We start from the raw sequence: 14403 nt of genomic DNA on the forward strand, positions 1-14403 counted from the left end.
AAATATGTAGAAATTTCATTAGACAAACTGTAAACCGAAGAAATGGTAACATATTAAAAGCAACTGTGAATAACGCTGGCAAGATGAGTGATGTTTGAAAATGTCATAACATTCACACCTTTTCAGTGTTGACCTCGACTTTTTTTCTGTATCGAAACTATTGCTCTTTTCATATGTCTCAAAGTACAAACTCCATTTTTCTTTTTATATTAACTGATTATAAATCGACGAACATTCTTAAAGCCATGCATTGTTTTGTTTATTTTTGACTTGGATAACAGTAGTATTATTATAATAGTTATATATATATATATATAAAGATAGATGTAGGAAAAAAAAACTTTTAATTCATAGCGGTACAAGCCTATTCCGTGTGTCACGCACTCATCAGCTGCCAAGTTGGATATATTGAGCAATTTTATCAACACCATTAATGATTTCCGGAAAAAAAAGAAAAGAAGGTATACTCCAGCATCCCCGCAATCGTGAGAGCAGGATAAACAGTTTGGATAATGGATATATATATATATATATATATACACTACCGTTCAAAAGTTTGGGATCACCCAAACAATTTTGTGTTTTCCATGAAAAGTCACACTTATTCACCACCATATGTTGTGAAATGAATAGAAAATAGAGTCAAGACATTGACAAGGTTAGAAATAATTATTTGTATTTGAAATAAGATTTTTTTTACATCAAACTTTGCTTTCGTCAAAGAATCCTCCATTTGCAGCAATTACAGCATTGCAGACCTTTGGCATTCTAGCTGTTAATTTGTTGAGGTAATCTGGAGAAATTGCACCCCACGCTTCCAGAAGCAGCTCCCACAAGTTGGATTGGTTGGATGGGCACTTCTTGCGTACCATACGGTCAAGCTGCTCCCACAACAGCTCAATGGGGTTCAGATCTGGTGACTGCGCTGGCCACTTCATTACCGATAGAATACCAGCTGCCTGCTTCTGCTCTAAATAGTTCTTGCACAATTTGGAGGTGTGTTTAGGGTCATTGTCCTGTTGTAGGATGAAATTGGCTCCAATCAAGCGCTGTCCACTGGGTATGGCATGGCGTTGCAAAATGGAGTTATAGCCTTCCTTATTCAGAATCCCTTTTACCCTGTACAAATCTCCCACCTTACCAGCACCAAAGCAACCCCAGACCATCACATTACCTCCACCATGCTTAACAGATGGCGTCAGGCATTCTTCCAGCATCTTTTCATTTGTTCTGCGTCTCACAAACGTTCTTCTTTGTGATCCAAACACCTCAAACTTGGATTCATCCGTCCACAACACTTTTTTCCAGTCTTCCTCTGTCCAATGTCTGTGTTCTTTTGCCCATCTTAATCTTTTTCTTTTATTGGTCAGTCTCAGATATGGCTTTTTCTTTGCCACTCTGCCCTGAAGCCCAGAATCCCGCAGCCGCCTCTTCACTGTAGATGTTGACACTGGTGTTTTGCGGGTACTATTTAATGAAGATGCCAGTTGGGGACCTGTGAGGCGTCTGTTTCTCAAACTAGAGACTCTAATGTACTTATCTTCTTGCTCAGTTGTGCAACGCGGCCTCCCACTTCTTTTTCTACTCTGGTTAGAGCCTGTTTGTGCTGTCCTCTGAAGGGAGTAGTACACACCGGTGTAGGAAATCTTCAATTTCTTAGCAATTTCTCGCATGGAATAGCCTTCATTTCTAAGAACAAGAATAGACTGTCGAGTTTCAGATGAAAGTTCTCTTTTTCTGGCCATTTTGAGCGTTTAATTGACCCCACAAATGTGATGCTCCAGAAACTCAATCTGCTCAAAGGAAGGTCAGTTTTGTAGCTTCTGTAACGAGCTAAACTGTTTTCAGATGTGTGAACATGATTGCACAAGGGTTTTCTAATCATCAATTAGCCTTCTGAGCCAATGAGCAAACACATTGTACCATTAGAACACTGGAGTGATAGTTGCTTGAAATGGGCCTCTATACACCTATGTAGATATTGCACCAAAAACCAGACATTTGCAGCTAGAATAGTCATTTACCACATTAGCAATGTATAGAGTGTATTTCTTTAAAGTTAAGACTAGTTTAAAGTTATCTTCATTGAACAGTACAGTGTTTTTCCTTCAAAAATATGGACATTTCAATGTGATCCCAAACTTTTGAACGGTAGTGTATATATATATATATATATACATATATCTACCGTTCAAAAGTTTGGGATCACCCAAACAATTTTGTGTTTTCCATGAAAAGTCACACTTATTCACCACCATATGTTGTGAAATGAATAGAAAATAGAGTCAAGACATTGACAAGGTTAGAAATAATGATTTGTATTTGAAATAAGATTTTTTTTACATCAAACTTTGCTTTCGTCAAAGAATCCTCCATTTGTAGCAATTACAGCATTGCAGACCTTTGGCATTCTAGCTGTTAATTTGTTGAGGTAATCTGGAGAAATTGCACCCCACGCTTCCAGAAGCAGCTCCCACAAGTTGGATTGGTTGGATGGGCACTTCTTTGAGCAGATTGAGTTTCTGGAGCATCACATTTGTGGGGTCAATTAAACGCTCAAAATGGCCAGAAAAAGAGAACTTTCATCTGAAACTCGACAGTCTATTCTTGTTCTTAGAAATGAAGGCTATTCCATGCGAGAAATTGCTAAGAAATTGAAGATTTCCTACACCGGTGTGTACTACTCCCTTCAGAGGACAGCACAAACAGGCTCTAACCAGAGTAGAAAAAGAAGTGGGAGGCCGCGTTGCACAACTGAGCAAGAAGATAAGTACATTAGAGTCTCTAGTTTGAGAAACAGACGCCTCACAGGTCCCCAACTGGCATCTTCATTAAATAGTACCTGTTAGAGCCTGTTTGTGCTGTCCTCTGAAGGGAGTAGTACACACCGGTGTAGGAAATCTTCAATTTCTTAGCAATTTCTCGCATGGAATAGCCTTCATTTCTAAGAACAAGAATAGACTGTCGAGTTTCAGATGAAAGTTCTCTTTTTCTGGCCATTTTGAGCGTTTAATTGACCCCACAAATGTGATGCTCCAGAAACTCAATCTGCTCAAAGAAGTGCCCATCCAACCAATCCAACTTGTGGGAGCTGCTTCTGGAAGCGTGGGGTGCAATTTCTCCAGATTACCTCAACAAATTAACAGCTAGAATGCCAAAGGTCTGCAATGCTGTAATTGCTGCAAATGGAGGATTCTTTGACAAAAGCAAAGTTTGATGTAAAAAAAATCTTATTTCAAATACAAATCATTATTTCTAACCTTGTCAATGTCTTGACTCTATTTTCTATTCATTTCACAACATATGGTGGTGAATAAGTGTGACTTTTCATGGAAAACACGAAATTGTTTGGGTGATCCCAAACTTTTGAACGGTAGTGTATATATATATATATATATATATATATATATATATATATTACTGCTGTCACATTATATTCGAATATCGAATTTAATTTCGAATTTGCATTAAAACATGAGATTCGAACGTAAATGGGGAAATTTGAATTGAATAAATAAATAAAAAATAAATAAATAAATAATACATTGATTGTACTTTAAAATTATTAATTAATCAATGTCAAAAATTCCAAAAGTATGCTACAGCAAGAATTCCAGCTCTAATTACCCATAAGTCCATTACCCATAAGTCCATGGAGCGGAAACGTAGGCCTAGGCTGCAGCCAGAAACGAGAAAATGGAGGAATTTGGTGCTGCCGACAACGAGCCCGATGAGCAGCATACCAGAAAGATCGTCACTCCAGAGAATCTTGGGAGTGCGATTGGGAAACACTTTGGTTTTTGGAATGTAAATGGAAAGACTGAAAACAAGGACAAGGTAATATGCAAACTATGTGAGCGTGAACTAGCATACCATAGTTCCACGACCAACCTACATGCAGTTCCATCATCCGGCCGAATACAAAGAACTGCAGGACCCTGCTGGTGCGTCTGCTGCTGCTAAACAACCCAGGCTGACAACGTTTTTCTCACCTTCAGCTGCTCTGTCCTCTACACGAAAAGAGGCGATCACTTCACAACTCACCAAATTCACATGTAAAGACATGCGGCCAATAAGCATCGCGGAAGGTGGAGGCTTTAAAGATTTTCTCCGTGAAATTGAGCCACGTTACACTATCCCAGCAGAACCACAATAACTAAAAACATTGTGCAACTCTACGATACTACTCGTGAAAATGTACGCCAGATACTAAGCGATAAGGAAATGGCACTCACTACAGATGGGTGGACGTCTATAGCCACAGACGCTTATGTTACAGTTACAGCACACGTAATGTCGGAGGCATGGGAACTGAACGATTTTGTCCTACAAACGAAAGACTTGAGAAGTAGCCACACTGCAGAAAACGTCGCGGAGTGCATTTCTGGCACACTGAGGGATTTTCACATTCCCCGTGAATCGGTGATCGCAGTCACAACAGACAATGCACATAACTATGTGCATGCAGCTGTGGAGAGGTACCTCGATACCGTTAACATACCTTGCATGGCACATACAATCAATCTAGCTGTACGTAAAGGGCTAGACGTCAGAGCCATAGACACGACACTTAGCAGGCTAAAGAAAGCAGCCGCACATTTCAGCAGGTCACCTACCGACAGCTACCTATTGGAGGATAAACAGCGTTTGCTGGGCTTGAAAACTGATAAATTAATTAACGATTGCATCACGCGATGGAATAGTACATATGAAATGATCTGCAGGGCATCGGAACAACAGGCAGCTGTTGTAGCTGTAATATTTGAGAAAAAATGGTCAAATCTCGAACTAACCACAACTGAATGGTCCATGGTCGAACAGATGCGTGAAATACTTAGACCGTTCAAGATAGCGACTGAGGCTTTGTCAACTAACAAATATCCCACAGCTTCTGCTGTATTGCCTTTACAGCATGTACTACTACTGTGTCAACTTGGCTCACCCATTCCTAATGCAATGCCCAGCTTGAGGGAAATGACCGCAAAGATCGACACAGATTTGAGGAAGCGTTATGACAAAAATAACGAAGCAACATTCATGTTATTGAATAAAGCAGCATACCTGGATCTCCGCTTTCATAGTTTAATGCATTTATCAGAGGAACAGAAGGACCAAGTGCACGCAAACATTAAAGAAGAAATGGCCGTGAGATTTGAAAGTGGGACAGATGAGCATTCGTTAAGCTCAGACACTCGCGCACGAAAAACGGCCCTGACGGCAACGGGCGATCTGTTTGGAGAAACATACAAGGGAAGGGGCGAGACGAGAGACCACCAAGAAAATGTACTGCACCAAGAGATGTGGTCCTACCGAAGAGAGACAACGATGCCAGCAGACAGCAATCCTCTTCTATGGTGGAAGACGCTGGGTAGCGCAAAATATCCCCACCTGGCGCAGCTTGCAAGAAAGTAGCTGAGTGTTCCCGGGACATCAGTGCGTTCTGAGCGAGTCTTTTCCACAGCTGGGAATATTGTTAACAAAAAGCGCTCCGCTCTTGACACTGAACCCGTTAACCAGTTGATATTCCTGGCGAATAATTTGTAGCCTCCCAGTCCAGTTAGGCCTATGTGTAGGCTATGTATAATCGTATTTACAAAGGCCACATAACCCACTATTTTTTATTTTATTATTACTATTATTATTTATTTTAGTTATTTAGTTTGGTGGGCTTGCCTAGGCTCCTTATAGACCACGTTCTGTCAGTAGCCTACGTTACATTGCCATGGCAGCGCTGAATGCAGCCCAATTGCCGTGAGGATTATTGACATTATTACTTTTTTGAGAAGCATACTCTGTGGTAATTGTTTTTGAAAATATGGCAACATTTGACTTCATAATTTGCATTACACTTCACTAATTATTTCGACCGAAATATGTTGTCTGTCTGCTTGTCCCCTCTTGTGGATACAAATGGTAAAACGCATGATCAAAATAATAACTGGTCAATAAATTACGGGTTATTTTTAGTCTTGCCATTTTAAAGACCGTTTTTTACGTGGAAATTCGAATCCAAATTCGAATATGGGTACAATTCTGCCACGAATATCGAATATGTTTTTTTCTTAAAGTGACAGCCCTAATATATATATATATATATATATATATATATATACACACACACACTCACTGGCCACTTTATTAGGTACACCTTGCTAGTACCGGGTTGGACCCCCTTTTGCCTTCACAACTGCCTTAATCCTTCGTGGCATAGATTCAACAAGGTACTGGAAACATTCCTCAGAGAGTTTGGTCCATATTGACATGATAGCATCACGCAGTTGCTGCAGATTTGTCGGCTGCACATCCATGATGCGAATCTCCCGGTCCACCACATCCCAAAGGTGCTCTATTGGATTGAGATCTGGTGACTGTGGAGACCATTTGAGTACAGTGAACTCATTGTCATGTTCAAGAAACCAGTCTGAGATGATTCGAGCTTTATGACATGGCGTGTTATCCTGCTGGAAGTAGCCATCAGAAGATGGGAACACTGTGGTCATAAAGGGATGGACATGGTCAGCAACAATACTCAGGTAGGCTGTGGCGTTGACACGATGCTCAATTGGTACTAAGGGGCCCAAAGTGTGCCATGAAAATATCCCCCACACCATTACAACACCACCACCAGCCTGAACTGTTGATACAAGGCAGGATGGATCCATGCTTTCATGTTGTTGACGCCAAATTCTGACCCTACCATCCGAATGTCGCAGCAGAAATCGAGACTCATCAGACCAGGCAACGTTTTTCCAATCTTCTATTGTCCAATTTTGGTGAGCCTGTGCGAATTGTAGCCTCAGTTTCCTGTTCTTAGCTGACAGGAGTGGCACCCGGTGTGGTCTTCTGCTGCTGTAGCCCATCTGCCTCAAGGTTCGACTTGTTGTGCGTTCAGAGATGCTCTTCTGCATACCTCGGTTGTAATGAGTGGTTATTTGAGTTACTGTTGCCTTTCTATCAGCTCGAACCAGTCTGGCCATTCTCCTCTGACCTCTGGCATCAACAAGGCATTTTCGCCCACAGAACTGCCGCTCACTGGATATTTTCTCTTTTTCGGACCATTCTCTGTAAACCCTAGAGATGGTTGTGTGTGAAAATCCCAGTAGATCAGCAGTTTCTGAAATACTCAGACCGGCCCGTCTGGCACCAACAACCATGCCACGTTCAAAGTCACTTAAATCACCTTTCTTCCCCATTCTGATGCTCGGTTTGATCTGAAGCAGATCGTCTTGACCATGTCTACATGCCTAAATGCATTGAGTTGCTGCCATGTGATTGGCTGATTAGAAATTTGCGTTAACGAGCAGTTGGACAGGTGTGCCTAATAAAGTGGCCGGTGAGTGTATATATATATATATAGATATATATATAGATATATATATATATAGATATATATATAGATATACGTGCGTGTGTATAAACTTTTGTTTAAAGAAACACGCAATGGCAGGGAAAGTGCTCAACAAATAAGGAGCAAAATAATCCTGATGATCAATTATGGCATGAAACAGGCTTGTACTGTCTCATAAAGAATTTACTTGACTCACTGTATTATATATATATATATATATATATATATATAATCCATTGAGTCAAGTATATTCTTTATATTTACTTGACTCACTGGCTTATTTTTGCTCCGTATTTGTAGAGCACTTTCCCTACCGTTGAGGTACAGTGCAGCCGGAAAGTATTCACACCCCTTCACTTTCCCCACATTTTGTTATGTTACAGCCTTATTCCAAAATGGATTAAATTCCTTTTTGTTCTCATCAATCTACACACAATACCCCATAATGACAAAGTGAAAAAGGTTTTGTAGAAATGTTTGCAAATTTATTAAAAATAAAAACTGAAATATTGCATGTACACAAGTATTCACACCCTTTGCTATGACACTCAAAATTGAGCTCAGGTTCATCCTGTTTCCATTGATCATCCTTGAGATGTTTCTACATCTTGATTGGAGTCCACCTGTAGTAAATTCAATGGATTGGACATGATTTGGAAAGGCACACAGCTGTCTATATAAGGTCCCGCTGTTGACAGTGCATGTCAGAGCAGAAACCAAGCCATGAAGTCAAAAGAATTGTCTGTGGACCTCCAAGACAGGATTGTATCAAGGCACAGATCTGGGGAAGGGTACAAAAATATTTCCACAGCTTTGAAGGCCCCGAAGGGCACAGTGGTCTCCATCATTCATAAATGGAAGAAGTTTGGATCCACCAAGACTCTTCCTAGAGCTGGCCGCCCAGCCAAACTGAGCAATCGGGGGAGAAGGGCCTTGGTCAGGGAGGTGACCAAGAACCCGATGGTCACTATGACAGAGCTCCAGCGTTCCTCTGTGGAGATGGGAGAACCTTTCAGAAGGACAACCATCTCTGCAGCACTCCACCAATCAGGCCTTTATCGTAGAGTGGCCAGACGGAAGCCTCTGCTCAGTAAAAGGCACATGACAGCCTGCTTGCCAGAAAGCACCTAAAGGACTCTCAGACCATGAGAAACAAGATTCTCTGGTCTAATGAAACCAAGATTGAACTCTTTGGCCTGAACGCCAAACGTCATGTCTGGAGGAAACCAGGCACCTCTCATCACTGTGCTAATACCATCCCTACAGTGAAGCATGGTGGTGGCAGCATCATGCTGTGGGGATGTTCTTCAGCGGCAGGAACCGGGAGACTAGTCAGGATCGAGGGAAAGATGAATGGTGCAAAGTACAGAGAGATCCTTGATGAAAATATGCTCCAGAGCGCTCAGGACCTCAGACTGGGGCGAAGGTTTACCTTTCAACACGACAACGACCCCAAGCACACAGCCAAGACAACGAAGGAGTGGCTTCGGGACAAGTCTGTGAATGTCCTTGAGTGGCCCAGCCGGAGCCCAGACTTGAACATCTCTGGAAAGACCTGAAAATAGCTGTGCAGCGACGCTCCCCATCTAACCTTACAGAGCTCGAGAGGATCTGCAGAGAAGAATGGGAGAAATACCCCAAATATAGGAGTGCCAAGCTTGTAGCTTCATACCCAAGAAGACTTGAGGTTGTACTCGCTGCCAAGGGTGCCTCAACCAAGTACTGAGTAAAGGGTGTGAATACTTATGTACATGTAATATTTCAGTTTTTTATTTTTAATAAATTTGCAAAAATTTCTACAAAACCTTTTTCGCTTTGTCATTATGGGGTATTGTATGTAGATTGATGAGAAATAAAAAGGAATTTAATCCATTTTGGAATAAGGCTGTAACATAACAAAATGTGGGGAAAGTGAAGGGGTGTGAATACTTTCCGGATGCACTGTATATATATATAGATATAAAGATGGATGTAGGAAGAAAAAAAACTAATGCATAGCAGTACAAGCTTGTTTTGTGCGTCACACACTCATCAGCTGCCAATGTGAGTAAACAACAAAGAAAAACACAGTCAATAAATATTACGTTGCCATGCATCACACCCCTACTTTCGGTGGACAGCAAAAAATGAGAGGATAGGAAACATTTGAAATATTACAACTAACGGGGTAGGTAGTTACGACGCACAGCAACCAATGGTGGGACAGAAAACATTTCAACCAATGGGGTAGGGGTTGGGCTTGTTTTGAAAAAGCAAGGCTTTAAAGGGCCATGGCACTGTTGAAAAAGCATAAATTTAAAATATAACAAGGTAACGTCAAATGGGGTAATTTATGTAGTATATCATATAGTGGAGTGGTGTTGAGGCACCGTTGGAAGGGCAGACAGTTAAAATAAAAAATAAAACATCTAATAAATGTCATGTGTATCATCTAATGGGGGGGATAATAAAAGAAATTGGTTTACTTGTAATTACAAAGCAGACATTTTCTTCTGTTTCTACAGCTGGTGGCCAATTCATTCCTGCTGTTCAAGGTGGCCATATCAGGCTTGCATATAATGAAATAGTTCTCTGGCAAGCATAGGTAACATCTTTTGCTGTTAATTGAATTTGCATTGTTCTTTGTGAGGCTTTTGCATGAAATAGAGTAATTAATATTCTTGTGCACCAATGACTAAATGTGGCAGCTTAAGACCACTGCATTTCTTGTATGCTTGTTCCTGAAGCTACTCATGAGTGTTAAACCTACTTTTAAAAGGGCCCTCTGTTAGTCCAATGTAAGTGTCCACTTTGCCGTTATATAGTTTGATATATAAACTATATATATACACTACCGTTCAAAAGTTTGGGATCACCCAAACAATTTCGTGTTTTCCATGAAAAGTCACACTTATTCACCACCATATGTTGTGAAATGAATAGAAAATAGAGTCAAGACATTGACAAGGTTAGAAATAATGATTTGTATTTGAAATAAGATTTTTTTTACATCAAACTTTGCTTTTGTCAAAGAATCCTCCATTTGCAGCAATTACAGCATTGCAGACCTTTGGCATTCTAGCTGTTAATTTGTTGAGGTAATCTGGAGAAATTGCACCCCACGCTTCCAGAAGCAGCTCCCACAAGTTGGATTGGTTGGATGGGCACTTCTTTGAGCAGATTGAGTTTCTGGAGCATCACATTTGTGGGGTCAATTAAACGCTCAAAATGGCCAGAAAAAGAGAACTTTCATCTGAAACTCGACAGTCTATTCTTGTTCTTAGAAATGAAGGCTATTCCATGCGAGAAATTGCTAAGAAATTGAAGATTTCCTACACCGGTGTGTACTACTCCCTTCAGAGGACAGCACAAACAGGCTCTAACAGGTACTATTTAATGAAGATGCCAGTTGGGGACCTGTGAGGCGTCTGTTTCTCAAACTAGAGACTCTAATGTACTTATCTTCTTGCTCAGTTGTGCAACGCGGCCTCCCACTTCTTTTTCTACTCTGGTTAGAGCCTGTTTGCCTGTGCAGTAACTCCAATATTAAAATTTTCTTTGAAAGAATGTTCTGAATGGGTTGTAGTAGCCTTGTGTTCACGCTTACCGCTATAAAAAGATGGCTGCTTGCTTTTAAGAGTGTGCAACTGCCTATTTGTAAGAATAATCCACCTAATTGGTTGAGTTATTGTCATGACCTGCAAATGTGTGAAGATAGCATTTGTGAACAGCCCTCCATGAAAGGCTAGAAGTTGATCCAGACCAGCTGTACTTTTTAACATTGTGTTCAGTTGACTGTTTCCTTTAAAATACTTATTAGCTAAGTGGCACCTGAGTTTTTTTTCCCATCCAGAATAGCATATTCAATTTGGTGACCTGAGTTGAGTGACCTCGATCTCAAAGAGAAACATTCCCAGAGCAGTAAAGAGGACATTAAACCCATTCAGCAGACAGATGACTGGAGAGAAGGGTCTATATGACTGTGTGTGTGTGTGTGTGTGTGTGTTAGCATATGAGTGCTGTGTGTGTGAAAACAATAATGGGATTGACCGTGCGAGAGAGGCAGAAAAAACGACTTTGGTAGGACATGTATGTGTTCACAGGTGTTTGTGAAAATGGGTATTTATTCGTGTTTGCATTTATGTGCATACATGTTTGTGAGTGTGTGTGTATGCATGTGCACTATCTACCTTCTGCATCCCCTGCAGTGCCTGCTGCAGGAAGCTGAGCTGCTGAGAGTGCGTGTTGTCCTCCTCGCTCCTGATTGGCTGGTTTTTGCCCTGTTCCTGTTTCAGCAGCTCCACTTCGTTCCTGTAGGCATCCAGCTGGCAGCGTAGAGAGTCATTCTCCTCCTTTAAGGCTTCTGCTTGAGACACGCCTACAGGCACATAGAGTACAAAAATACACAAAGACACACGCTACATCACAATTCTGATTTCAGGAATATCCTGTAAAAATGAGATTCACTAGGGTCTTTCTTATTATTTACACATCTCAGCAATTTCTGGGTGGTTGTTGCAAATAAACAAATATGTATTTTCATACTTTCTTGTTAAGACTTTAAGTTACTAGCAGAACAATAAAAGAAAGAGGTACCAACTCTTTTTCTACTATAAAAAGGCAATTTTTTACATACAGTGCTCATAAGACCTTCTCTGAGTGGGCAAGACAAAAAGATCTTTTAAAACCACGATACAGAAGCCGCTTTTAAAATCAGGATCATCGTAACCCATTGGCTTTGCGTTTCAGGGAGGCTCAAAATCCAGGACCTTCTTTGAGATGCAAGTGCACCGAGCACTTTAAAAACCCTGAAGACAGGAGGGGACTTAAATAATCTAAGGCTACGAAGAGAGTCATTAAATTTAAACCCTCCAAACTTTTGACTCCTAAAGGTCTAAATCAAGAATATGTCATTAAAAATGTTGTATTGTGGCTTATTGTTGGCCCCCCATTTGTTGCTTATCAATATAATGAAAATTGATTATATATATATATATATATACACACACACACACACACACTATATACACTACTACTACTTTCTACTACTACTACTACTACTAAGATATATATATATATATATATATATATATATATATATCAATATAGATGTCGCAAAAAACTTTTAATACATAGTAGTACAAGCTTGTTCCGTGCATCGCGCACTCATCAGCTGCTAATGTAATTCAACAAAGAAAACACACAGTATACGTTGCCCTGCGTCATGCCCCCAAATTCGGTGGACAGCAACCAATCAGAGGAGAAAACACTGAACTATTACAACCAATGGGGTAGGTAGTTACGATGCACAGCAACCAATGGTGGGGTAGAAAACATTACAACCAATGGGGTAAGGGGCTGGGGCTTGTTTTGAAAAAGTATTTAAATGACCAGGGCACTGCTGAAACGGCATACATTTAAAATATAACAAGGTAATGTCAAATGGGGTAATTTATGTAAATCATATAGTGGGGGTGGTGTTGGGGTCTTAGGTGCATAGATGACAAGAGCAGCCATACATTTATATACTTTGATATTTGTGAGTTTTACAATATACCCCAACACCACTATCTGATGTAACCATGGGCAGCTTCGACGGGGCGGAAGCTTGTGAACTAGTTGGAATGTATTTGTTGTCTCAACTACAGGTCCTGGGCATCAATGTTGGACTCTATAGGCATGATGGGCCAGCAATTTGTAGCAAAACATCAAGAGTTCGAGCAAATTAAGAAAACAATCTGCAAAATATTCTCAAACAATGGGCTAAAAATCACTGCTGAAGCAAAAAAAAAAAAAGACTTTCTGGACATCTCAATGGACCTTAGGAACGGCACATACAAGCCGCACATTAAGCCCAACACGCTGCAGTATGTCCATAGAGAAAGCAACCATCCACCCTCTATATTGAAGAACACCCCAGAAAGCATTTAAAGAAGTCTCTCAAAATTATCATATAATGACTCCATCTTCAATGAAGCTACACCCTCATACCAAGATGCCTTACAAAAGAGCAGCTACAATTTCAATCTCAAATAGAACCCACCATTAAATGTACAACCCACCACTGTAGGGTGGGTTGTACCAGGTGATGTTTCGTTTTCTGTTACGTTTGCTGATTTGCTGGCAGTCCATTCATTGAGTTTGCCAAGCCCTCGACGACCTCCAGTTCCAACGAAAAAACGCATTGTCATCGCAGTGTACAAGTTGGCCACCTGTGCAGAATACAGGGTTGTGGCAGAAACGTTTGGAGTGAGTTCACAGTTCACCGCTGTGTATACGCAGTGTGCAGGGCCATATGTTTCAAGCTGTTGAGCCAATTTGTCAAATTGCCTGACATGGCTCAGGCACAGGCAATAGCTCATCGCAAGTCCACGAAGCACCTTGTGTCACAGGTGTACGGCACACTGGATGGGACCTATATCTGGATCCTTCCCTCATCTGATGGATCCCGGGACTATGTGAACCAGAAAGGGTGGCCCTCCATAGTTTTACAGGCACTTGTGGATGATCAGTTTCAGATCAGAGATATTTGTGTTGGATCACTCGGCAGTGCTCACAACACAGCAGTGTTCACCACGTCCAACTTGTACAGGTATGATTCCAAACAACCAGTCGGTTACTTTGTTATTAGACTTGAAAATCAAACTGGTGGCTCTACTTGTATGCTAGCCTATTAATGTAATGCTCCTGTTTCACTCTCTTTTCAATAGATATCCTGAGAGACACCCCAAAGCCAACACAGATGTAGAGGGAGTCTAGGTGTCTCTATTGATAGCTGGTGACCCAGCCTATCCGCTACTCCCATGGCTCATGAAAGGGTTCTCTGGTCAGTGCTATTCGTGTGACGGTTGAGCACATATTTGGGCACCTTAAGGCAAGATGGCACATTCATGCCAAGCGGTCGGTTGTGCACCACTCCTTCATGCCAACAGTGGTGATTGCATGTTGTGTGTTACACAATATGTGCAAGGAGAAGCACCGGCTACCACCTGGCCCCCCAGAGCCCCCTGGGAACCCCCAACCTCAGCCACATCAGCAGCACTATGTTGCTCAACCCAACCGAGAGGCCGAGCCAA

At 41.2% G+C, this 14403-nt stretch overlaps 1 protein-coding gene across 2 annotated transcripts in view; it reads right to left on the reverse strand.

The window, feature by feature from the left end:
• Positions 1–14403, reverse strand: part of enox2 (ecto-NOX disulfide-thiol exchanger 2) — a 394667-nt gene that overhangs the window by 15215 nt on the left and 365049 nt on the right. For both annotated transcript variants that reach the window (XM_056276028.1, XM_056276036.1), the window contains one exon: positions 11518–11705. In XM_056276028.1, coding sequence (XP_056132003.1) covers positions 11518–11705 — 188 coding nt within the window. The remainder of the gene's footprint in view (positions 1–11517; positions 11706–14403) is intronic.

This window comes from Lampris incognitus, chromosome 1 (assembly GCF_029633865.1).
Source record: "Lampris incognitus isolate fLamInc1 chromosome 1, fLamInc1.hap2, whole genome shotgun sequence".
NCBI classification, from domain to species: Eukaryota; Metazoa; Chordata; class Actinopteri; order Lampriformes; family Lampridae; genus Lampris; species Lampris incognitus.